The 26713-nt window shown below is 44.7% G+C and overlaps 1 protein-coding gene across 2 annotated transcripts; it reads left to right on the top strand.

Annotated features, from left to right (window-relative positions):
- The first annotated feature begins 2845 nt into the window (after positions 1 to 2845).
- On the top strand, positions 2846 to 25606 carry LOC123831612 (cytochrome P450 4A11). Of its 2 annotated transcripts, XM_045858636.1 has the most exons (12): positions 2846 to 3090; positions 7088 to 7229; positions 7966 to 8010; positions 8479 to 8606; positions 9600 to 9724; positions 19632 to 19786; positions 20237 to 20343; positions 20428 to 20618; positions 20722 to 20855; positions 22117 to 22181; positions 22325 to 22401; positions 24985 to 25606. In XM_045858636.1, exons 1-12 carry the CDS (start codon positions 2896 to 2898, stop codon positions 25151 to 25153), a joined length of 1533 nt encoding a protein of 510 aa, XP_045714592.1. In that variant the 5' UTR covers positions 2846 to 2895; the 3' UTR covers positions 25154 to 25606. The 2 variants fall into 2 exon arrangements, with proteins under 2 accessions (XP_045714592.1, XP_045714591.1); XM_045858635.1 differs by lacking the exon at positions 2846 to 3090 and having other exon boundaries at positions 7092 to 7229; positions 20198 to 20343.
- Positions 25607 to 26713: the final 1107 nt, after the last annotated feature.

Raw genomic sequence — 26713 nt, 5'->3', positions numbered from 1 at the left:
TCAAATTGAAGGAAATCTGGAGTTAGAAATTTGAGGTGATGTTCCTAACTATAACACTTACTTGCTTTGTGACCTTAAAAAAGTCAACCAGCTTCACTGGGGCTCAACTTTCTGTCTGTAAAATAAGGTTAATACCACTTGGTAGAGTGAGTAGTAGTTGTGATCATTCTTTGGAAAAGTATAAGCATTAGGCAAATATTAAGGAGACATTCCTTAGAAGTTTAACTGCAGAACAGCACTATGCAGGGTCTTGAATACTTTCTCAAAATTGTCTGTATATTTCATTTCAGGTAGGAGGTAGTGACATAGAAAGTCCCCAGCCGAAAATAAATGTGACAGTGTTGTGTGATCCCTTAGATGGGAAAAAACAAGCAACTATTTAGTTTTAAAGGGTTTTTCCTTGGTAGATACAGTCTTTCTGGACAAGCAAAATAAACATCATAAATTTTCTTCAGGGGCTGCTGGGGGGATTGACACCACACCACCTCCTCTGCCTTTCTGTTGCCTATAAGCTGAACCAGAAAAAATCTAGCAATAAAAATAGTAATGTCCTTCTAAAATATGGCAGCCAAAACTGGTTCTAGTCAGTTTAATGTGGTGACTTAACCAGTCTAAGGTTTTCCCTGGTCCCTCCTTCCTTCATTCATTAGTCATTGTTTGTCAGGCCTCGTGAGTGGGCACAGTCCTCTGGTCCAGGCTATGGGGAGCATGAGGACATGGAATACCTAGTTACTACTTTCATGGAGACCTTAGTCAGAGTGGCAGGATAGCAAATGAGTGAAAAAGATATTTACTAATTAATAAATAAGAACCAAGGCAAGCACAACGTTTTAAGAGGTAAGCTGACAATCAACAGACAGTTGTATATTGTGCTTTGATCACTTTGTTATAAGCATTTCTCGCATTATTAAAAATTCTCCATGAATACCATTTTGATGACTGCTACATCTAGCCACATGGTTTACCCAACCCTTTCCCACAAAAGCTTCCCTGGACAGTAAAGCTTGCATTTACACCAATATGCTGGAGTTCATGAAATATTCATCTGCTACTTGGAAACACTGGATAAAGCACATCAAACATGACATGCATCCTGGGAAGTTTGGAGACCACCAAGTGAGGTCTGAATTCTCAACCCCCAAATCATCTCTTTATGCTAATGGTTGACAGCAAAATCTCTGAAGCCAGGCTGCTGGGCTGTGAACCCCGACTCCACCCCTTACCAACTGGGTGACCTTGGGCAGGCAGCTGACCTCTCTGTGCCCTTGTTTGCTCACCTGCAATTGTGGGATTTAAAAAATATTTTATGGAATGGTTATAGGAGGAATCATAAATCCTTTGCTCAGAGCCAAGAATGTAGTAAGTGCTCAGTAAATGTTAGCTATCACCAAGCATTATGAGTCCGCTTCTGTGGAAGAAACAGAGGACTCAGACTGAGAAAGAAAGAGTTACATCCAAAATTTACACCCAGACTTTCTGACTACAAAGTCCACTACTGCCCCCTCATCCTGATGGTGAAAAGCCAGTGCTGAGCCAAGTGAGGGAGAGTCAGGGTCCAAGGTACCCTGGGATTAGAGCCAGAGGGGTGGAAAATAACCGCAGAACTGGGGGGAGGTTGGGAGGAATCAGTGTAAAATGTTACATGGTCTGGTTTCAGTCTGGATAGGAGCCCAGGGTTTAGGGGAGAAAGTAAACAATTTTCGTTGTGTGAAGAGTCACCTGTCACGAGGTAGGGCAGGGGAGGAGGGTGTTGGGAGTAAGAGTGTAGACAAGTAAAGAAGCAAGTCAGGAGGAAATGGGGCCTCTTGGGAGGCTGGCTGCCAAGGAATTTCTCCAAATATATATACTTTTAGTACTCAAATTATGGGCCTTGGGTTTGATGTTGGGGAAGAGAATTGTAAAATCAGTGAGAGAAACACAGTAACTTCCCCATGCCTTTCTCTTGTATAGATGATCTCCAAGACAGTTTCAGTGCCCATTCCCCTCTCTGACACTCTCCACCTTGTGAACTCCTACTCATTCCTGAAGCCCCCATTCTCTTCCTTTAGTTTTCTCTTCCTCTGGGTAGACCCACACTACCGTTCATTCCTCCAGTAAAGGCCTTATCATATTTTATTGTAGCGTTTTTCTGACCTTACGTGCTAGATGTGTATTCTAAGAAATATGTGTCAAATGACTGATTGAATGAATGAATGAATGAATGAGCATTCCTATGACAATCCTTGAGAAAAAGATTATTTTCCACCTACAAAAGGAGAAACTGAGGCTGAGTGAGTATCAGTTGCTGACTTCATATGCAGTGGGCCAGACCTGGAACTGAATCTCCTGAGTCCAAGACCGACCAGCACATTCATCATGCATCATAACTGAAAGGTGGACTAGGACAAGTATGGGAAAACTTCTGATGCAGGTAGGCGGGCAGTTTTGGAGACAACAGAGGAGGATCCTAACCCCAACCCAATGACTCTCAATGACCACTTTCCATATCTGTAACTACTTTGTATCTCTGGAATAAAAATAATAAGGAAATAACCACACCCATAGAACATGAGGTGAACTAACTGATTTCTGGAACTCAGGATTCATGTGTGTTTTGCTTGCAGATGGGTCACAACACCCAGCATACTGGCTGGCACATAATAGATGCTCATTATACACTTTTTCTAGGAAACAGATGGGTGGAAAGACGAAATGTACACAACCATTGTCACTGTCAGCTAAAAAACCTTTTCTTCCTATTCCCCAAGGTGGAGCCAGCACAGTTACTCAACTCTGGTGGCTCTAAGCCCTGCCTTCACCCTCCACCTTCCCTAGTCCCCACAGGTGGGAGGGACAATATTTCCAGACTGGCCTTATGTGGTCAGGGACAGTCAGCCATCCAGAAGCCACTGCACCATGAGTGTGTCTGTGCTGAGCCCCACCAGAGCCCTGGGCAGCATCTCTGGGATCCTGCATGTAGCGTTCCTGCTCGGTCTGGTTCTGCTGCTGCTCAAGGCAGCCCAGCTCTACCTGCACAGACAGTGGCTGCTCAAAGTCCTCCAGCAGTTCCTGTGTCCTCCTTCCCACTGGCTGTTTGGGCACCAACAGGAGGTAAAACCAAGCAGGATAGGGGAGTGGGAAGGCAACAAAGACAGGGGATTGCCAAGCACGGTCATGCTCAGCAAGTCTGTGGGACAAAGTCTTGTTGTGTGAGAAGCACATGGTCATGGGGACAAAACCCAGTTTACCCCTCAGGTGATGGCTCCTCATCCAAGGTGCTGGTGTCCTCAGTCTGTCAGATCCCCCTTCCTTAGGTAGACCTTCAGGCTATTTGGACAGCCCAACACTTTGAGTACAATGGCTGTTCCTGAGTCTCCCTGCTACATGATCACACAACAGAACTTCTAGATGCTTCCCTGCCTGTGTCCACTCATTTCCATTCCCTCTGCTGGGCCTGAAGCCTCCTGGGGCATAAACGTGGGTCTCATGGATCCCTGCCTGTTGGGGTTCACAATCTGTGGAGATGATATACAGGGATTTAGAAAGAAGGTGTCAGGTCACAGGGAGAGAGGCTCACCCACAGGGTTGCTGTGGATAGAATTAAGAGTAGGGGAGCCACCAGCTTGGCTGGATTGCAACTATGGGATTTTTCAGACTGGTGATGGCAGTGCTAAACCCCTGACAAGGTACTGGCACATATGAGCACTAAGGCCTCCAGGATGGTCCAAGGTAAGGAGTACTGGCATTGAGTTGCACCAGTAAAAACAATCTCTTTCCCTTCCAGCTCTCATTCCCAAACCCCTGCCCTGTGAGCTCCTTTTGACTGAGGATATCATCCCTCTTTCTGTACCCTCAGACCCAGCAGAGTGCCTGACACAAAGGGAGGCTTGACTCAGTTATGAGGACTAACACGAAAGGCATAGCTTGCAGGTTGGGTGACAGACAGTGCTACCCATTCAGCTCTATTAGCACTAGTCCCTGGGTGAAGGGTTGAGAGCAAGGTGAGGAGCCTGCATGGAGGGAGACTAACTTAAGGTTTGTGGATTGAACAAGCCTGAGGAGAAATGCAGACAAGTTATTATCAGCAGAGTGGAACCAAAAATTGGAACTCTTCATGTCAACCACAGAGAGACAGCCAAAGCCCAGTTTGTTCATGCAAATGTGATACTAATGATTTCCAGATTGTTTGCTGATTTGGAGAAATTGTGACTTGTGTTGATGCAATTCTCACCTTTCTAAGATAGGATTAGATGGAGGTCACCAATACACTTTCCTCCTGTGACTTTCCCATTACTGTGGGTCTTAGATGACATATAGACTCAGAAACCAAATATTTACATATCTACATAACAAATACGTTTCTTGCAGCCAAATTTCCCTTGCCTTATAATGCTGCCTGAGATTTTCAGATACTCAATATGTCTGTTATTGACTAAGTCATGAATTGAATGCCAGATGTTCCATCCACATGAAGCTAATCTTTCAGACTAGATGACAGCTGACAAGGTGGGCAGTTAACCTATGGGCTCTGTTGCCAAGATACCTAGAATCACATCCCAGCTCTACCATATACTTCAAATGTCTTCTCTATCACTCCTCTGTAACTTGTGGATGATAATGATACTTAGAGCACACAAATGAGATATTACAATGGCGGTATTGTGCATGGCACAGGTCAAGGGCCACCATTACATTCACTCTAATTGTATGAATTTAAAATAATTTTAATGCCTAAGAAGGACAACCATGTGGAAGGTACAACCTCTCTGCATTAAGTAGAATCCAATAGGGACCATAGAAAGGGAAACTAATGTCTTTGGAATTCAAACAACCCAAACTGCCCCATTTCCTTCCATGTCCTCCCACCAACACAGGCATACCTGCCATTTCAGCAGAGCCCACAACTGACTATTGCTTGTGTGGCCAAACCATTACCTGTCCATCTACACTCTTTGTATCTCCCTTTGGAGAAATTGCTTTGTGGCTGCAGTTCCCAGGATCAGCCAGGTGAGGACAACTCCAGGGCAGCACCACCTGGGTGGAGTGGCTAAAGCATAGGGGCCAGATGGACACTGGGTATTTGCCTACAGTTTTGTGACCCCTACCACCATGGGCACCATCTGGCCACAGACACTCAGGGACACCTGGGACTCCCAACTGGTGGACAGGAGGGCAGACAGACTAGTGGATGCTCAAATGGGCTAGAGAGAAGAATGGAAAAGCACAACAAAGTGTAGCTCCTCTCAGTCCCCAAAGGGATCTAAAGAAAGCACCCAGGAGCAGAATTTTCAGGAAGCTTGAGTACCAAGCAATCAAAAAGACATGTTACTGTGCTGAAGGATTTTCTCCACACCTGCACCAACACTCAAACATAAGGTCCATGAGAGCAGAGACCTCCAGGAACTAGGATGATGACTGACACAAAGTGCTCAATACATAGTTCTGAAATAAGTGAATGACTGAAACCATTTACTCATCTACTCACTTCTGTATTTGCTCATCACTATAGAGAAAACCTTTGGGATGTCTTTGCAGCCCATCTGCTCTGAGATTTCTTTCCCCACAAAGGTGGGCCCCTGAATACCCTATACAACCCCAGCCACAGTTCATTGTAGTAGGTAAACACCTTGGCCATATTACAATCCCATCTCCAATAGGATTCCCAGTGCCTCTCAGACATGACATGTGGTAGAATGAAGCTAATTGGGAAGGGTACAAGTCTCTTTCCTCCTCATGCCCTCAGCTCCATGAAGACAGAGACTGTTGTCTGTTTATCTGTGACCATACTGCCAGCTACTAGAAAATTGTTGTGTAGATTCCAGTAAACACTTGGTAAGAGAATGAAAGCATGTATGTGCACAGAGGAAGAATGAGAGACTCAATCCTGGTCATTCTCCAGTTCCCTGTTCTGCCCCCTCCACACCCTGGCTGCCTCCTGCCCTAAGCTCTATGAAATACCCTGGAGTCCTCAACCTTCTCTTTGTTCCTTTTCTCTTTCATACATTGCTCAAGATTATATCTGTCACTTGCAACAAGAATTTTAAACAAGACTCACCCATTCACTCTCCTTCACATGCCCGTTCATTCCTTCTCACTTTTTTATTCTTATAAAAATAAGCCTTAATTCCTTAAAACCATGCTCTAAGAAGATAGACATTACAGATATTAAAGGTAAGTTTGCCAACACAGGCAGAGCAATTAGAACACTGAGTTCAGATATGATAGTAGAGACACCCACGTTGCTGTGGGATCACTGGGGTTGGCAAGCTTGGGTGTAAATTGGCTCTCCTGGGCACAGCCTTCAAGGTTTCTTCATGCTTCAGTGAAACAGGAGAATGTAATAATCCATCCCCACTCACAGGTGTGCATTGATCATCACACAATTGTACTGCTTTGTTAGGGTGCTTAACAAATGGGGTACTAAAACAGCAAAATGGAGTGACTCACAGTTCTCGAGACTTGAAGTTCAAAATCTAGATATTTGTAGGGTTGGCACCTTCTGAAGACTATGAAGAAACCATGTGCTCAAGGCCTCTCTCCTTGGATAGTAAACCACAATTTTCTTCACATGTCTCTTCATATCATCTTCCTCCTGTGACTGATAGTTTCTCTGTCCACACTTCCCCTTTTCATAAAGACAGTTATAGTGGATCAGGGCTCACTCTAATGACCACATTTTAACTTAATTACTAATATAAAGACCCTATCTTGAAATTAAGTCACATTCTGACATACTAGGAATTACACCTTTCAACATATGAATTTGAAAGGGACAAAATTCAACAAATAACTCAAACATAACTCTGTGAAAATGCTATGTGCACCATTCAGTCCATAACTGAACAATTATGAGGCACATACTTTGTGCAACTGTCTAAGGGCAGTTTTGAGTGAGGGCTCAACTAGAAGCCACAACCTGACCTTAGATCATGTCTTGATGAAGAGCAAGAATCCGGATCACAGCCTGGTTCATTAGGACCAGTTCCAAGCTCCTAATCACAGCTGATAGATCCGGAATTTTATCCCTGCAGCTGTTTTACCCTTCACCACTCCAAGCACTAGACCTAAAGAGAAAGGTTTTGTTGATTTGTCTTTCCTTTCCTTATAGTTCCAGAATGACCAGGAGCTACAACAGCTTAAAAAAAGGGTAGAGAAATTTCCATGTGCCTGTCCTCGCTGGCTGTGGGGGAGCAATGTCATATTCCTGGTTTATGACCCTGACTACATGAAGGTGATCCTAGGAAGATCAGGTGAGAGTGAAACCTGAATTGTGTATGGAGCAGCTCTTCTCTCTGTGTTGTGAAATTCCATTGGAGACTTTAGTTCTGCCAGAATTCTCTGGACCCTCTACCAACCACTGTCGCACACCACAAGCCAGCTTAAGGTCAACAATATCTGCTCTAACTGAATGCTTAAACAGCCTGCTGGGACAATATCTCTTCTAACTTCTTTATTTTTTGTTGTTTCCTTCTTTCCTTTCTTCCTTTCTTCTTTCTTCCTTCCTTCCTTCCTTTCTTCCTTCCATCCTTCCTTTCTTCCTTTCCTCCTTTCTCTTTTAATCAGATTGAGATGATCTGTTATATAAAATCCCCAGATCTGAAAAACAATTTCTATCAACCCTGACTTTGGTTTCCCACTCCTAATTGTTGCCTGTCCTGGAGATGTGAAGCCCCCACAAACTGCAGGAAGACCATAGACTTCTGTGTTTTCTGTGGCACTGGGGATAGTGCCTATATTTCTGGCTGATTGACCATCCTAATCCTGTGGACATTCTGCTGCTGGGACACTGAGTCTGCCTTCCTGAGCTCACAGCAACTATAAGGACACAGAGACTTGGAGTTGGGAGGCAGGTGGGAGACAAACTGCCAGCTGACAATCTCAGGAAGACATGGCAGCCCATGGTCTGGACCACAGCTGCCTCCTGTGGGATACCAGCCTTGTTTGAATCCATCCAGTTTCTTATAATTCCTTTTTATTACGTTTCAGACCCAAAGACACAAGATATGTACAGATTCCTGGCTCCATGGATTGGTAAGTATGTCCAACCAATACTGTGGGGTCCACCTGCCTTACCAAGAGCTGTATCTTTGGCTCACAGAGAACAACAGGTAACCAGCACCATATCACTACCATCATCAATGAATCAAGCCTTATTTCTCTTCTAATAAAACCTCACTGCTTCTAGGTCGTGGTAAGAGCCTCTCTGAAACTCAGCTTCTTCCCTTCACCTCTCAGTGCTCTTCAATGTTTTCAGAGTGACATTTACATACAATCTTCTATTACCAGCCCCCCTACTCTATCTCACCCTTTAACTCACAGCTGTCATAGTAATATCCCATTTACCTTCCACTTTGGGAAATTCACATTCCTGAAATACACTGGCCTTTCCTTCCTTTGCCCATGATGTACCTTCTTCTGACATCCCTGGTTCCTTCCAAATTGCCCCCAGTCATCCTTCTGATTCCATACCCCCACCCCCACACACCTATCTGTGGCCAGGGTGTGGTTTGCTCCTGTTGAATGGACAGACGTGGTTCCAGCACCGGCGGATGCTGACCCCAGCCTTCCATTATGACATCCTCAAGCCCTATGTGACAATCATGGCGGACTCTGTCCAAGTGATGCTGGTAAGTCCATCCCTTTCTCATCTGCACACACTGACTCACAGCACAACTCACATGGTCCACTCTAGGATGTATGGAGCCTTGGGACATCCATCAGATAGAGCCAACCAGAATAAATCAGCCAATCAGAACTTACCATGTGACAGAGCTTCCCAAAGTGGATGGGACAGGAGGTACCTAGGCACCAGCTTAAATCCACATGACTTTGGTTACTGCCAACGGAAAGGAGGGTCATGGAAGGAACAGGATTTATTCACCTCTCACCTCCACGTCTTTAGCACAGTGGACTAGAGGAACAGTCCTTCCTCTTCACAATAAGACAAACTGCCACCAGCACACCTGAGCAGTGAAAGCTTCAGTGACAGAGTGGACATCCCAGGATGACATTCAGGTGGACCCTGGTTTGGAGCACAGGCTTCAATATGAAATTGAGTCACTGCATGTAAGGGAATGGAGATTACATCTCACTCACAGAAGCCAGGTCCTGCCATTGCATCACATGTTACCTGGTCTCTGATCTCAACAGCTGTGCTCATTTCATGAATGAAAAGAATTAAAGTCCCTGGTGTCCCTTCCTTCAGAGCCCTAGTATTGGCCACTTAGGTTTCCTCTTGCCTTGACATATTTGCTACCTAGAGTTAAAGGGCACCACGTGTCCCTCAGGTCTAGCTTAACCCCACACAAAATTCCTTCTTTGTCTCCTGAGAAACAATGTTTTCTGGTCTGCCTAAAGGTGATTACCATAACGTATTTCTAAATTTCAAAAATATTTCAAGCCATTATGAGAATATGTCTTTAATTTTATAATCAAAGGTTGTGAGAATATAGCTCTAACTTTATCATCATTTGCATTACAGTCTAAATGTGCTGTAATGCCTCTGTTCTGGAAAGTGAAGGATACCAAACAGGTGTCTGGAGAGAGACAGACAAACTTGCTTTGTCAGCTGAGGCCCTCTGGGGCAGTAGACTTGGATCAATGTCCCCCTCCCACTACAGGACAAATGGGAGGAGCTCATCAGCCAGGACTCCCATCTGGAGATCTTTGAACACGTCTCCTTGATGACCCTGGACACCATCATGAAGTGTGCCTTCAGCCAGCAAGGCAGCATCCAGACAGACAGGTCTGTCATGATTCTTCAGGTGCTGGGGTTTTGTTTCTATTAATTGATATGGACTCAGTGGAGAGGCAGTTCAGGCAGGTGCGATGCTCACAAGTTCAAAAAGCAAGAATCTGTCCAGAGCTGCTGACCATGGACAAATTGCAGTCCAGACCAAATCTTGACCCAGCCACAGATCCCTGATCTCTGGCACAGGTTCATTCCTGGTTGTTCATATCATTTCTTTGTTTGTTTGTTTGTTTGTTTTAATTATATTGTTGTTGTTCAATTACAGTTGTCTGCATTTTACCCCCACCATTTCCCCCCCAACCAAGTCAAACCCACCTCCCTCCCTTGCTTCCACCCTCCCCTTTGGTTTGGTCCATGTGTCCTTTCTAGTAAGTACTTTCTGAAACCCCTTCCCCCCATTATACCCTTCCCCCTCCCCTCTGTTTACTGTTAGATTCTTCTTAATTTCTAGTTTCTGGTTATATTTTGCTTGCTTTTTTCTTTTGTTGATAATATTCCCATTAAAGGTGAGATCATATGATATTTGTCCCCCACTGCCTGGCTTATTTCACTTAGCATAATGATCTCCAGTTCCACCCATTCTGTTGCAAGGGGTAGGAGCTCCTTCTTTCTCTCTGCTGCATAGTATTCCATTGTGTAAATGTACCATGGTTTCTTCAACCATTCATTTACTGATGGGCACTTCAGTTGCTTCCAGCACTTGGCTATTGCAAATTGGGCTGCTATGAACATTGGGGTGCATAGGTTCTTTTGGATTGGTGTTTCAGGGTTCTTAGGATATAATCCCAGCAGTGGAATTGCTGCATCAAAAGGCAGTTCCATTTTTAGTTTTGTGAGGAAATTCCATACTGTTTTCCACAGTGGCTGCAGCAGTCTGCATTCCCACTAACAGTGCACTAGGGTTCCCTTTTCTCCTCATGCTCTCCAGCACTTGTTTGTCGATTTGTTGATGATGGCCATTCTGACCTGTGTGAAGTGGTACCACATTGTGGTTTTAATTTGCATTTCTCTGATGGCTAGGGATGCTGAGCACCTTTTTATATGTCTCTGGGCCCTGTGTATGTCCTCTTTGCAGAAGTGTCTGTTGAAGTCTTTTGCCGATTTTTTAATTGTCCTTTTTGTCTTCCTGGAGTGGAGTTTTGTGAGTTCTTTATATATTTTGGAGATCAAACCCTTGTCCTAGATAGCATTGGCAGATATGTTTTCCCATATAGTTGGTTCTCTTTTCAGTTTTTTTTCTTTAGCCATGCAGAAGCTTTTTAATTTGATGAGGTCCCATTTGTTTATTCTTTCCTTTATGTCCCTTGCTTTAAGGGAAATATCAGTGAAGATGTTGCTGCGTTGAATGTCTGAAATATTCCTGTTGTTGTTTTTGTCTAGGATTTTCATGGTGTCACAACTTATATTTAAGTCATTTATTGCCCTTGAATTTATTTTTGTGTATGGTGTAAGTTGGTGATCAAGTTTCATTTTTCTGCAGGTGTCTCTCCAGATCTCCCAACACCATTTGTTGAAGAGGCTATTTTTACTCCATTTTATGCTTCTTCCCCCTTTGTCAAATATTAATTGACCATCCAGACTTGGGTTTATTTCTGGGCTCTCTGTTCTGTTCCATTGGTGAATGTGTCTGTTCTTATGCAAGCACCAGGCTGTTCTGATTACAGTGGCCTTGGACTATACTTTGATGTCAGGTATTGTGATCCCTCCAACTTTGCTCTACTTTCTCAAAATTGCTGCAGCTATTTAGGACTGTTTATGGTTCCATATAAATTTCTGAAATGTTTGTTCTGTATCTGTGAAATATGTCATTGGAACTTTAATAGGGATTGCATTGAATCTATAAATTGTTTTGGGTAGTATGGACACTTTGATGTTCATTCTTCCAGTCCATGAACACGGTACATGCTTCCATTTGTTTGTGTCTTCCTTAATTTCTTTCTTCAGTATTGTAGAGTATTCTGAGTACAGGTCTTTTACCTCCTTGATTAGGCTTATTCTTAGGTACTTTATTTTTCTTTTTGCTATGTCAAATGGTATTTTTTCCTGGCTTCTGTTTCTGATATTTCATTGTTGGTGTGTTGGTGCCCACCATGCCTGGTTTCAGGAAGCTCTAACCCCCCATGACTTAGGCTGAGTGAAAGACCTCTGAACCAGGAGCCACAGAACTTATTTCCCTGGCATGAACACTGCCTAGTCTGTGCCTGGCCTCCTATGCTTGAGAAGTTAGCCAATGCTGGGTAAGATTTCCCATGGAGGGAATTATCTAAGACAGGCATGATCATGAGGAGGCCTCAGGGAAGAGACTCGGGGCTGTGGAAATGAAGGGGTGATGGACATCAACCCCTGACCCCTTGGCTTTGTCAAAGCCTGAGTCCTTGTTCTTAGTTGTGAGAATTCCAAGTCTCCTGGCTGCTTTTGTCTCCTCTGTTGACTCAGGCCTGCAGAAATAACAGGGGCGGTGCAGCCCAGACCAGAGTCGGTGGACCCCCAGGGTAATCAGGCCTGGGACATAGAATATGCAAGATCCTGTGAGATCTTCTTGCTGGAGGATGTTATTGAATTAGAATATGAAGGCACAGGCAGGAAACAAGACTAGCCTTTCAGGTCCTATAGTGATAAAACCCCAAACTTTGCCCAGTTCCCAGCAGGGGTTCTGTCAGACCCTTTGAAAATTACCTATTCCTTTTCATCTTCCCTGCCAGACTATTAATCCACAAACTGTGTCTGTATTCTTAATAAAAACCTGCTTGGGTGGGAAAACGGGGCACTCTCCACTAGAGAGAGTGGCCGTTTTGTCCCTATTTCCTCACAGGACTTGGTTGTCCCTGTGTATGTTTTTCTCGTGTTTTGACGAGCATCTGCAGCAGGGATGGATACTGCTGGCCGGTATCCTCCACATTGGTGTTCAAAAATGCCTTTGATTTCTGAATATAGACTTTGTATCCTGCTGTTTTGCCAAATTCACTTATTGGGTCGAGCAGCTTTTTGGTAGTGTCTATCAGATTTTCTATGACCACTATCATGCCACCTGCAAACAATGACAGTTTTGCTTCCACCTTTCTGAATGGATGCCTTTCGTTTCCTTTTCTTGTCAGAATGCTATGGCTAAGACCTCCAATACTATGTTGAATAGGAATGGTGAAAGCAGACATCCTTGTCTTGTTCCTGATCTTAGTGGGATCTAAGTTTTTGCCCATTGAGTTTAATGGTGGCTGTAGGTCTCTCATATAAGGCCTTTATTATATTAGGAATGCCCACTCTATTTCCACTTTGCTAAGTGTTTTTAACATAAATAGGTGCTGTATCTTAGCAAATGCTTTTTCTACATTGACTGATATGATCATGTGATTTTTGTCCTTCATTTTGTATGTGTGATGTATTACATTAATTGGTTTGTGAATATTGTACCATCCTTGCATTCCTGAGATGAATCCCAGTTGACCATGGTGTATGATCTTTATAACATATTGTTGAATGTGGTTTGCCAATATGTTGTTGAGGATTTTAGTGTCTATGTCTGTGGAGGATACCAGCCAGCAGTATTGATCTCGGCTGAGGATGCTCATTGAAACATGCTAAAAACATACACAGAGACAACCAGGTCCTGTGTGGTAATAGGAACAGAAGGGCCACTCCTCACGTGGGGAATGCCTTGGCCACCCTCTCTCCTGGAGGGCACCATGGCCACTCCCTCTCATGGGGAGCACACCGTGTCCATACCCAAGCAGATTTTTATTGAGAAAACAGACTTAGTTTGTGGATTCACAGTCTGGCAGAAAAGATCAAAAGAAGTAGGTGACTTACAAAGGTGCAGACAGAATCCCTGCTGTGATTCTGGGCAGAGATTGGGGTTTTATCTAACAGGGCTCTAAGGGCAGTTTTGGTTTCCTATCTGTGCCTTTCAAATTCCAAGTTAATAACATCCTCCAGCACACAGATCTCACAGGATCTTGCATATTCTATGTCCCAAGCCTGATCACCCTGGGGGTCCCCTGTTTCTGGTCTGGGCCACCCCTGCTATCCTGAGTTAACAAAAAGGCAGCCAGGAGACTTGGAATTCTCACATCTAAGAACAAAGACTCAGGTTTTGATAAAGCCAAGGGGGCAGGGGTTAATGTCGATCACCCCTTCATTTCCACAGCCCCTTCTCTCAGGGCATTCCCATGTGACCACATCTGTCTTAGGTTCATTCTCTTTCTTAGAGAATTGTTACCCATTATTGACTGCCGATCATGCCAGGGAAATAAGTTTTGTCTACTTAGTGGCCCCTGGTCCAGAGGTCTTTCACTCAGCCTAAGTCATGGGTGGTTACAGCTTCCTGAGACCAGGCAGGGCGGTCCCCAACATGTGTCCATCAGCGATATTTGCCTGAATTTTTCTTTCTTTATTATATCTTTATCTGGTTTGGGATTAGGATGATGCTGGCTTCATAACAAGAATTTGGGAGTCTTCCATCTTCTTGCATTTTTTGGAATAGTCTGTGAAGGATAGGGGTTAGTTCTTCCTTAAATGCTTTGTAAAATTCTCTTGTGAAACTGTCCCATTCAAAACTTTCCTGTGTTGGAAGCTTTTTGATTACTGCTTCAATTTCTTCACCTGGTATTGGTCTGTTCAGGCTTCCTCCTTCTTCTTCATTCACTTTTGGAAGACCATATTTTTCTAGAAATTTGTCCATGTCACCTAGGTTTTCAGACTCCTGGCATATAGTTCTTCATAGTAATTTCTTTCAGTCCTTTGTATTTCTGTGGTATCAGTTGTAATCTCTCCTCTTTCACTTCTGATTGTTTTTATTTGGGTCCTCACTCTTTTTTTCCTGATGAGTCTGCTTAAAGACTTGTCAATTTTGTTTATTTTCTCAAAAAACCAACTCCTAGATTTATTGATCCTCAGAATTGTGCTTTTCATCTCTACATCATTTAATTTTGTTCTGATCATGGCATTTCTTTCCTTCTGCTTGCTCTGGGCTGTCTTTGTTGTTGTGCCCTGGGTTCTTGTATGCATAGGGTTAGGGTGTTTTTTGAAATGTTTCTATCTTTTTTGGATAGGCCTGTAACACTATGAACTTACTTCTCAGGATTGCCTTCTTTGTGTCCCATAAGTTTGGGATTGTTGTGCATTCATTTTTACTTGTTTCCAGAAACTTTTCGATTCTTCCTTAATCTCATTATTGACCCATTTATTGTTTAATAGCATGCTATTCAATCTCCATGAGCTTCAGTGTTTTGGGTTTTTTCCCCCAGGTTGGTTTCTAGTTTCAGTCCCTTGTGGTTGGAGAAAATCCTTGATATGATTTAAATTTTCTTGAACTTGTTGAGGCTTGTTTTGTGTCCTATCATGTGGTCTATCTTTGAAAATATTTCATGTGCATTTGAAAAGAATGTGTATTTTGCTTCTTTGGGATGGAGGGCTCTATATGTATATCAGTTAAGTCCATTTGATCTAGGGCATTATTCAATGCCACAATATCTTTGTTGATACTTTGCTTGGAAGATCTGTTTGTTTTTGACAGTGAGGTGTTAACATCCTCTACTATAATTGTGTTGCTTTCGATATCTTTCTTGAAGTGCTCCAAGATTTTCTTTATATATTTGGGCACTCCTATGTTGGGTGCATATATATTTACAATGTTTATGTCTTCTTAATGGATTCTTCCCTTGAGTATTATCAAGTGACCTTCTGGGTCTTTTTTATGGCTCTTATTTTGAAGTCTATTTTCTCTGATATGAGTAGTGCCACCCCAGCTTTTTTTCCCTGTTCATTTGCTTGGAATATTTCTTTCCACCCCTTCACTTCAGTCTATGTATGTCCTTTGTTCTGAGGTGAGTCTCTTATAGGTAGCATATGGGTGGGTCATGATTTCTTATCCATTCAGCTATTCTATGTCTTTTGATTGTGGTATGTAATCCATTTCATTTAAGGTTATTATTGATAAGTATTTACTCATTGCCATTTTTTTCATACCTGTGTTCCTCTCTCTCTCTCTCACTGTTTTTCTACCTGTTCTTCAAGCAGACCCTGTAGCATCTCTTGCAGAGCTGGTTAGAAGGAGTTATATTCTTTGAGGCTTCTTTTGTTGGGGACCTCCTTATTTGACCTTCCATTTTAATTGGGAGCCTTGCTGGAAAGAGTAGTCTCAATTGCAGGCCCTTGATTCTCATTACTTGGAATATTTCTTGCCATTCCCTTCTGGCTTGGAGGTTTCCATTGAGAAGTCAGCTGCTAGTCTTATCAGTGCTCCCTTGTATGTTACTTCTTTTTTTCCTTGCTGCCTTCAAGATTCTTTCTTTGTCTTGGAATTTTGCCATTTTAATTATGATGTGCCTTGAAGAGGGCTTCTTTGGGTTCATTTTGATTGGGACTCCCTGTGTTTCCTGGATTTTTGTGACTTTTTCTCTCATCAAATTGGGGAAATTTTCCATCATTACTTTTTCGAACAGGTTTTCTATCCCTTGCTCTTCTTCTTCTCCTTCTGGTATCCCTATTTTGTGGATATTATTATCTTTCATGTTGTCTTGCATTTCTCTTAACCCCTCCTCATTCCTTCTGAGCCTCTTTTACTTTTCTTGATCTTTCTGGGTGCTTTTTTCTACCTTGTCCTTCAGCACACTTATCCAATCCTCTACTTCATCGAGGCTGCTTTTGATTCTTTCTACTGTGTTCTTCAGTTCAGAAATTGTATTCTTCATTTTCTCTTCACCAGTATTGATAGTTTCTATTTCCTTTTTCATGCTGATATAGTTTGCAGTGAGTTCATTGTAGTTTCCCTGTAGTTTTTGGTAATTCTCTCTGAGCTCATTGAGCTTCCTGATAACCATTGCTTTGAACTCAATATCTGATAGTTGAGTTGCCTCTATTTCATTTAGCTTTCTTTCTGAGGCTTCCTCCTTTCCTTTCATTTGGGGATTGTTTCTTTGTCTTCCCATTGTTTGTGAGACTCTCCTTGTTAGCCTCTGCTTCTTAAATTGATCTCTTCTGACTCCCTGGGTGTATGGTGTGAACTTCTTTGGTAGAAGACCTGTGAGATTCAGTGGTGTAGTCTCCTTGATCTCCTGAGCTTGCTGCTCTTGGGTTGTTGTTTATGTTGGCTCTTTGTATATCTTTGGGTTTTGGTTGTTATTGGGTCTTTCTTTGGTGGGTTCTTCCCTCCAGCTGGTGAACTGAGGGTCACTCCATCTACCACTCCTTGTATTCTGTTGTAGAGATGTGGACAGGTTGTTTTGAAGCTGGTTCTTCTGTGTGTGCAAGGTTTTGAGGCTTCTCTCTTGCTCTTGTTCAATTGTTTGTTCTGGGTAAATTCGCCACCATTTACTTGTATTTCCAGGTCAGTCCTGGGTTGAGGGTAATGTGTCTTTCAATCCCTCCTTCACCTTCTTCTGTTGTTATCTGTTGGTGGGTCCTTTGTTGGTATGTTTCCTCTTCCAGCTGGTGTACTGGTGCTCACAGCTCCAACCTACGTTTTTTGTGATTAGTTGGAAGGGGAATGCAAAATGATTTAAGATGGTGGGAGTGTATTCTATGGTATTTAAAGTACCAACCCATAAAGAAAAGATAGGAGATCCTTTCGATATCTATAGTGTTAACCATAAAATTGCCCCCAAATAGCCACTTTTTAGAAAGGGTGGAAAAAAAGATAAGACTCTTTTTAGGGGGTGGGGGGAGGATTTGGAGTTGGATTTATAATGCAGTGAGCTTGTAGGAGATCAGATTATGAGATAAAGTGAGAGTACAGGATTGAAAAGAGGTGTAGTGGGTGAGAGAATAGAGTTAACCACAACAGTAATAAAGTTCCAGAAACAGTGAAGTGAGCTAAGATCCAGAAGGGGTGGTTTGTAATATTCACAATTGTTTAGAACAGCAATTACTTGCAATAGTAGTAGAGCAACAATCATATGACAGAATCTATGTGATCTGAATAACAAGAATAAGAAGTACAATACCTAGAGTAGTGTGCTATTGGAACACAAATGAGTGAAAGACAGGAAATTAAAAATACACTGTGAAAGAGCTAACAAGGGAAACCAGTCAAACCATGCAATTTAACAAACCAAATGAAGAAAACTAAACAAAAAGAAGAGAAATTTAAAAATTCTAATAAAATAAAAGATGTACAAATAAGGAAAAATAATAATACAAATATACAATAACTTCCAACTTCTCTGGAGTAGCAAAGTGAAATTTGTCTCAGTGTCTCAACTGTTGGAATGTCCCGCCTTTGGGTCTAACTCTGCTTTTCTCACAGCTCCAGGTTTTATTGTCTCACTTGTGAGAATAAAAATAAAAGGAAATAAGGAAGAAGGAATTTTTTTAAAAAGCATCCTGCTGGCTTTCAACTAGCAAGCCAGTTCTGCTGGTCTTCCTGGTTGCAACAGGCTGAGGGGGGACTGATTTTCCTTTTCTCCCTACCTGTGGTTTTGCAGGGATGGAGGCCAGGCCTGAGCCACACTCTTTGCAGTTGTCCAGCCTCCAGCCCAGTTCCTCAGTTCACTTCCAGGCCCTCAGTGTCCCTCTGAGCCGGGCCTATGCCTTCAGTCCACCAGTTGGACTGTCCTTGAGGTGCCCCAATTAGGGGAAACTCATACACTACCTTCTCGCTTTTTGCTGTCCTAGATACTAAGGACTCTCAGAGACCCTTCAGGGTAGTTCAGCCCCCACACTGGGTTAAGTCTCTCTGGGGATAACTGACTCCCTGATCCTTGCTGCTTCCCTTTTCAGAGGTGTCTCTACCTTCCTCTTTACAGAGAGCCAGATGGCCCTGCAGGGCAGGTACTCTGGTCATGCCTGCCATTGAGGATGCTGGCACAGGGCAGTGGGGTCGGGCACAAGGTGCCTCTGGGCAGCAGGGTCAGGGGCACTCTTTCCTAAGCTGTGGGCATGAGGTCTCGGCCTCCACTGCTCCAGTGGGAGTCCAGTTGCCTGAAGGTGGTGTCGGGCACAAGCCAGCCTCCACTGTTAATGTGGCAGCTACAGGGTCATGGATGGTGGCTGGGTCGGTGGCACACCACTGGGTTCACGGGCATGGTTGGGCACCCTTCACCTCTGCAACAGGGGATAGAGATGCAGTCAGTATCCTGACAGCAGAGGTGGGCCCACATATGAGGCTGCTGAGGCCACAGGGGGACAGCCAGGGGAGGCAGGGGTAGCTGCTACAGGATAATTCCCTAAGCAGCCACTGAGTGCCCCCTTTTTTTCTTTTTGTTCTTGAAAAATTCCTCTTATTCAAGTCTGCCACTCTAAACAAGTGCCTGGCCTCTCACACACCCCAACTCTCCAATCACACTAGGGATTATCCAGGTCAGAGGCCACCACAGACCACCTCTTCCCCACTGGCATCCAGAGTTTCAATGGGTGCACACTGCCACTGTGTGTTTGCCACTTCATCCCTATTCTCCCTAGCAACTTCAATCATCCAGGTCCATCCTGGTGCTGCTCAAACCTTCTTTGGCAGGGGAAGGACCCATTGACCTGGCTCTCTCCCAAGAATCCTGTGACAGACCCAGTGGGCATTGGGCCTAAGGCTGCAGCTGCCTTGGAACCGCAGTGGTCCTAGAAACAGTATTACCCAAAGCACTCTCCTTAGTGTCTGGTTTTTTCAATGTACTCCAGTTTTGGCCTCCAATCTTCATCTATGCTGGGACCGTTGGCTGTTCAGTCTATTCCTCAGAAGATCAGCTCGGTGTTCCACCCATGCACAGGGGGAAGTGGACTCTGCTCCCACCTATCTCACCACCATCTTCCCTCCTTGTTCATACCACTTCTAAAGGACTGAGGGTCTCAAGGGCCATAAGACAGAAGCAATGAATACCTCAGTGCCACCTATCCCAAATGTTTGTGAAAATTCCCACCTAGAACCCCAAAAACAGAGGACTCTCAATACCCAGTCTTTTTTGTATCTCTCCCTCAGGAACTCCCAGTCCTACCTCCAGGCCATTGAGGATATAAAAAACCTCATTCATTCTCGACTGAGGAGTTTCTTCTACCAGAATGACATCATCTATGGGTTGACTCCTGAGGGCCGCAGGAACCACTGGGCCTGCCAGCTCGCCCATCAGCACACAGGTTGGGTCCACCTCCAGGGCTGTTCCCCTCCCTCATGAGGCACATCTCAAAGGAACTGGCCCTGACCTTCAGAAAGAGCCCCCTGCTGCTCTTCGGGAGATGCAACACACCCACACTGGGTACTCTCCTGGTGTATGGCTTGGGAACTGGGGTGGTGGAGTACCAGGGCTTGTGCTGGGATTGATGAGTGTCACCAACTGGTGATGTCCCCCTGCAAGTGGCATTCAGGCAGACCCTACTCCATGGGTGTGCTGTTGAGCAGAGGCCTCACTTCCAATCAGATGGTGATCAAGCTCTCCATCCTGATGTGCACCCCAACTCCCACACTCATTCTGATTCATGGCACCCAGACTGGAAAAGGGTTGGGGGAAGGTGGGTCCTCTATGAGTTGCTGTTCCTGGATGCCCAAAGCCCAGAACTCTGTCTGGGGTCCACTGTTTGCTGGGACAGACCGAGTGATCAAGTTGAGGAAGGCACATCTGCAAGAGGAGGGAGAGATGAAGGAGGTCAAGAGAAAGAAGCACTTGGACTTCCTGGACATCCTCCTCTTTGCCAGAGTGAGTGTGTGGGAGGGGCCTGAGGCTTCACCCAAAGGGACAGAAGAAGGAACAAACCCTGCACTCTTGCTGTGCCTTCCCCAGATGGAGAATGGGAGCTGCTTGCCTGACAAGGACGTCCGTGCCGAGGTGGACACATTCATGTTTGAGGGCCATGACACCACAGCCAGTGGCATCTCCTGGATCCTCTACTCTCTGGCTGCACACCCCGAGCATCAGCACAGGTGCCGCAAAGAGATCCAGAGCCTCCTGGGGCATGATGCCTCCATCACCTGGTGAGCATTCAGGACATGGGAGTGCCCTGCCCACTCAGCTAGACAAGATGCCTGGGTCCCCCTGGGCCCTGCCTACCCTCAGGTTGGGCTGCTTTCATTTCAGGGATCAGCTGGATCAGATGCCCTATACCACCATGTGCATCAAGGAGGCACTGCGACTCTATCCGCCTGTACCATTTGTTGGAAGAGAGCTCAACAAGCCCATCACCTTCCCTGATGGACGCTCCTTACCCAGAGGTCTGAACTTCACCACACTCACTAAACTGGGCACTCTGCAAGAGCACTTGGCAGATCAGATCCACGTGTCCTAGAGTAGTCCTGACCTCTCTGGTCTTGTTTCTTCATCATTAAGTATAAATTTACTTTGTAGTTTATATTAGGAATATGAAATGCCTGTCATACAGTTTGACCACAACACCAGTCCCCCCCCTTCTAATCATAGAGAATAAATCACATCAGTGCATTTACCTCAATAGGTTCATCTCAAATCTGACATCTCACATGAATGGAATCCCAAGCTGCTATCATTCTCTAGTCTAGCATCCCATCACATTTAGAATCCATGGTTTGATGATACCACAGTAATTCCATTTGATAGCACTGATGTTCTATGATTCTAACACTCCATTCTCCAGTCCCAGCTCCAAGTTGTAAGACTCTAGGCGCAATTCTGTCTACATTATCACATCTATTTGAACATCCTCTGTATTTGATGTAATGCATGCATAATTCCTCTGTGACAAATGCAAATCACTCTACACATACCAGATAACATAATAATGATTCAGTCCATGGCATGTTTTTCACAAGGAGATGTTGGACTCTGGATGCAGCTTCCAGAATTTCACTCTAAAACTATTTTTCTGCAACATGAGATTTGCCCAGACATTAGACAGGGGAAGGGGTACATGTGGTTTCTTTCCTCCGGGCTCTAGGCAGAGAGGGAAGATCAGCAAATCCACTGCCATGAGTCAGATGGTCCAGTCTCCCAGGAGCCCTCACTTTAATGGCAGAGAGCAGATGTTGATCAGATCTGAGATCCTGCCATTGTGGAGGCCACCTCATGGTTCACCTTCGGCCTGAATCCCAACCCTGCCACATCCTAGCTGTGTGATCATAGGCAATGTGCTCAGCCTCACTGAAACTCAGGTGCTTTATCTGAACAATGGGAACATGAATGCCCTCCTTGGAGGGCTGCTGTGAGGACTGAATGAGTTATTAGATAATCCCCAAAAGCCCATGGAGGGCACTTGATAAATGTGAGTTTTATCTTGAGTTGCTCCAGAAAGTAAGCCTTCAATTCTGTCTTGCTTCTCAGTCCTGGGACATGGTTATCTACTCTTAATGTGTGCACATGTGCTTTGCCATGTCTGCCCTCCAGTATTGCTATAGGATCATTCCACTCTGACACTCACTGCAGCTCCCGAGTTTTGAGGCATTCACATGCCCCCTAGTCTCATGTGTATGATCAGTCTTCTCTCTTCTCCCTGCCCTACAGGAATCAAACTCTCACTTTCTTTTTATGGTCTTCACCACAATCCGAAGGTGTGGCCCAACCCAGAGGTAGGATGGCTGTGGGAGGGAGGATGGGCTGACTTCTCTAGGCCAACACCTCCTCCAGTTTCCAGCCCCAGGAGTCCTGTGTCCTCTTGCATTGAAAGGAGGGGTTTACCCTACCTGTCCTGACCCTGGTGCTCTTTCTGCAGGTGTTTGACCCTTCCCGTTTTGCACCAGGTTCTGATCTACACAGCCATGCTTTCCTGCCCTTCTCAGGAGGATCGAGGTGAGGCATCCTGTACTTGGGGAGGGCCCACCACCACATGCAAAGCCCAATGTCTGTGACCTCCTACTTTCATATCTGGTGCCCATACATATGCACTTGTATACTGCTGTGTTGTGAAGGCAGCACTTATCTATATGTATGAAACAAACATGACATTTCAGGCCACCATGCAGACACTTTACCCACTGATTTTCTCCTAAGCAGTTCATTGTCTTTACTTTTATTATTTTTGCCAATGTTGGGCTATGTAGACAGTGGAACTATTGTACATAAATCACACTTCATACAAAGAATTTTGCCAACTGAACAAGTTGTCATGGTTATGTGAATATTACTATGCACTCAAACCTTTGCTGGGTTACACTGCAAAAACAGAGAGGCTTATATTGGTCTGAAACTCTTCAAACAGATCCTTCCCCTATTTGCCACCCACAATTCAGTGTCAGTTGTTCTTCTAAACTTCAGTTATTCCGGTGTCTTTCTCCCTTCAGGAATACAACTTCTCAAAGGTAAAATTTTTCATAAAAATTAAACTTCCACCGGCTTTCCTCAGTTACCAGTACCATCAAAAAGAGAATTTTTCCTCTCTTCTCACAGGGCAGGGCAGCCACTGTCTTGCCTACATCAGTGATCTGCCACTCACTGTATCTGTGATATTTGCTTGTGTTCAGATTTCCAGCCACATCCCTGTCTCCATGGTTCAAGCCCTGCTCATGAATGGTGCACAGCAAGGTTTTATACCAACGTATCCCCCCTTGCTTTTGCAATCTACCCCCACAAAAGATCAACTGCACATTAATATTCACATATGCATCACTGCTTCTCCAGTTGACAAAATTGTTTATGCAAAGTGGGGTTATTTACAGAACTCCCACATCTGCACAGTCCAATGTTAGCAAAAAGCATAAAACTAAGGACAGTCACTCCTTTTGAGAGAGAACCCATGACTTTGTATATGACACACAGCATTTGAAAGGTTCCTGGTGTGTAAAATATAAAGCATCCTTGAAATAGCTGTTGAGCTGGACAATTACACCCCAGAAGGGCTGCTGTTGGAAAATCTGCAGACTAAAGAAATCTTCCTGTAAAATAGTAACGCCTTTAACCTTTGTACTTGGCTCAGCAACAAGCTTTTTGGTCATTCTTCAAGTGAATCAACTTGCACAGAATAGGCTCTAAACAAATCGTTCTTCCAGGGGGTTGATTGGCTCTGGCCTTTGGTTTCTCCCAGGATTGTCTTTTCCCCCTACACCATAGCTGCAAGTCATAGGCCTGCCACAAGAGGGCAGGAGAGAATAAGGCAGCTCAATTCCTAGTTCAGAACTCGTAGTTTCTTTTTTCCCTATTTTCATTTCCTTTTACAATTCAATTAACTTAATTTGAGTATGAATGTTTTTCTTCATTACGGCTCTGTTTGCAAAGTCTTGTGCCAGGAAATTGGGAAAGACACTGTCCCTGTCTCCAGGTGTTCCCAATCAAGAAACAACCTTCTACTGAAGACACTTTATTCATTCCTTCTTTCCTTCACTCACTCATTCACTGTGAGCAGAGTGTTGAATGTTCTATGTTTCCTGCACTGTCCTGGGCATTGGACTGTAATGTATCCTTGAATAAAACACTGATGGTGCCTTGGGGGTCTGGAGAAGAAGAGATACAGGCGGCAAGGGTATGAGGTCAGAATGGCCTTGGATTTAACCTTAAGCATGTGGTAGGCAGGGGTGGAGGGAGGGCCTCTGTGATTCAACAGCATGAGCTCTCCTAGGAAGTGAAGCTGGACAGGTGAGAGGTGAGTGAAACAACCCATGGGGGTTAAATGCCAGCTGAAGCATTTGGACATGTTCTACTTATGATGGGGGCATGGAAGGGGCTTCAGTGCACAGAGGAGGGGAGTCAGGAGACAGAGAAGTCCAGGTCGGAGACTGATGAATGTCAAGGATGGACATTTCTACAATAGGACAGAAAGGCTACAGAATCTGGTGGACTGAAGTGATTAGGGAGAGGAAGGAGTCTGGACCATTCATTGGAAGGCAGATGGTGCAACTGGCTGAATGTCACTAATCCCTGGTTGCCCCTGCAGCTTCCTTGCTGCCATTTGGGTTTCCTTACACAAACTCGTCTTTCCTTCTCTGTGAGGATGTAGGTCACTGTTGTCTCCCTATATAGTGAGGACCTAAGAGTGTGACCCATCCCACTCCAGATCACACCCTGACCTGGCCTCCACATGGTAAAATCAGAAATTTGTTGTGGTAGGAGAAAACAAATTAATTAACTTTTCAATCATTCACTTGACTTCACTTGGTGAGTTAGTGCAATGACCTTCCTCTACTAGGATTTCATGCCTGCTGAGTATGGAAGTAGTAGTTAGAAACTACTCCTAATAGAGAAATGGTCTTTGTGAAAGTTGAAGTACACAATGTGAAACAAGACCAGAGGGATAGAAGTGTGAGTGTCCTAAAAGCAAAGGGGATTGGATTGAGTCACATCAAATGCCCTGCTCCTAGCAAGGGCTCCATGGCCAATGGCTGCCCAACTCAGAACAGTTTTTGAGGCTACTTCTCATCTCATTTCTCCTCCCTGATCCAGGAACTGCATTGGGAAGAATTTTGCCATGAAGGAGATGAAGGTGGCCGTGGCATTGACCTTGCTTCGCTTTGAGCTGGCAGTGGATCCATTTAGAGTCCCCATCCCAGTACCAAGAGTTGTTTTGTGTTCCAAGAATGGAATCCACCTGCAGCTCAGGAAGCTCCTCTAATCCATTTTGGGACAAGAGCAAGCTCTGAAGATCTCCTTCCTGCCGTCCTGTCTCCCTGTTCCATGAGGCCATCTTCTGTCTATCAAACCAAGTCCTGCTTCCCACATGCCATTCTACCTGACCTCTTCCTCTGGTCCTCTGACTGCCCGTCTAACCTGTCATTTTCACTTTCTGCCTGCTTGTCTTCCCTGTATAGTTTCCTTTACATGCTAGAATAAACTACTATAGCCTCAGTGACATAGCACACCACAAATTTTCTCTTAGCATCTAGATTCTTAAGTCTGAAATGTGTTTCATAAGATCACCACCAAGGTGTTGGTAGGGCCATGCCACCTCCAGGGCTCTAGAAGAAAATTTCTGTCTTGGTTTTTCCAGCATCTAGATCTGCCTTATCACATTCCCTGTCTCCTGGAGCCATTCTCTGTGCACAAATAAAACAGAACCTTCAATGTCTCTCTGCTTCTGTCCTCACATTGCCTTCTCTCTTATGAGGATACTTGTGATTACATGGATTCACTCAAATAAAAGAGGACATAGTCACATCTTGCAGGGATTAGACCATAGACACCTTGTGAGCTGTCATTCTGCCTAATGAGTCCCTAGTGACTGCCATCAGTCTGTGTTCCCAGTTCCCTTCTGTGTGTTTCCTGTATACCCATTTGTCAATCTCACACCCTCTCCTTCTCTCTTCCTTCCCGGAATACAGTTCACAATGTCATACACCTTGGGAGGAGCTGGTTGTAGAAAAGCGAGGGAAGAGACACAAGAAGAAGCAGGGAGATAATATCTGCTCTGAGGTACCAGGACCCAACACCTCAGAGCCCAGAGAGGAGACAGCTGTCCAGGAGAGATTGGGAGAGCCCAGGTGGGCAGACACCTATGGCCCATCAGAGAGGATGCCAGCAAACAGCTGGCAATGTTTTCCCCACAGAAAAGTCCCTGGTAGTGCCCTGCATTTCTGGTCAGCTACCTTAAGTGCAGAGGAGCTTCTTCAACCCTGCCACATTTAGTGACCAAGTGGGTTCTGGTCCTCCAACTCTGGGATATGTTCCTTTGTGTTCCTCCATCAGCCTCTCTCAGCCCAGCCCTGTTCTCTTGCTGGTTCCAAACACTGGTTCTCCTCCTGTCCAAACCTAGCCATTCCTAACCTAGGGGTCTGAATGCATACACAGACATTTCCAGACACCACTCTGCCTGTGGTGGAGGTGTCTCCTTCTGCCTCCCCAAGGGGCTTCTCCCCGACCCTGTACCTGCAGCCAGGATCTCCCATTCCAGTCCCCTGGCCTCCTGGGCTAGTTCAGCCTTGCTTTAAGGAAGGACATGGTGGGCATTAAGTACTTGACAGATATAGAGCAGGAAAGGGAGCTGGGAGCATCCTGAGTAGGATGTTTGGCAGGTCCCCTGATATTAGGTGGTGCAAAAGGTTTGGTGGCCATGATCAGAGAGCATAGGACAATGGGAACTTGGAATTCTGGGTGATCAGCAATGCACATGTGCCCTCACCACAGCATTCCAGGGGGGTGAGAAGGGCCAGGGAGTGACCCTACTGGCTTCAGACAA

This window comes from Phyllostomus hastatus, unplaced genomic scaffold (assembly GCF_019186645.2).
Source record: "Phyllostomus hastatus isolate PE091 unplaced genomic scaffold, TTU_PhHast_1.1 phas_scaffold_182, whole genome shotgun sequence".
In the NCBI taxonomy this organism is placed as follows: Eukaryota; Metazoa; Chordata; class Mammalia; order Chiroptera; family Phyllostomidae; genus Phyllostomus; species Phyllostomus hastatus.
This window is presented reverse-complemented; position numbering and strand designations above follow the sequence as displayed.

Excerpts from the sequence above, each read along its gene's own strand:
- LOC123831612 (XM_045858636.1), top strand. The coding sequence starts at position 2,896 with ATGAGTGTGTCTGTGCTGAGCCCCACCAGAGCCCTGGGCAGCATCTCT. Across the intron at positions 19,787-20,236 it reads GCTCGCCCATCAGCACACAG|ACCGAGTGATCAAGTTGAGG; the intron begins GTTGGGTCCACC and ends TTGCTGGGACAG. Across the intron at positions 20,619-20,721 it reads CATGATGCCTCCATCACCTG|GGATCAGCTGGATCAGATGC; the intron begins GTGAGCATTCAG and ends CTTTCATTTCAG.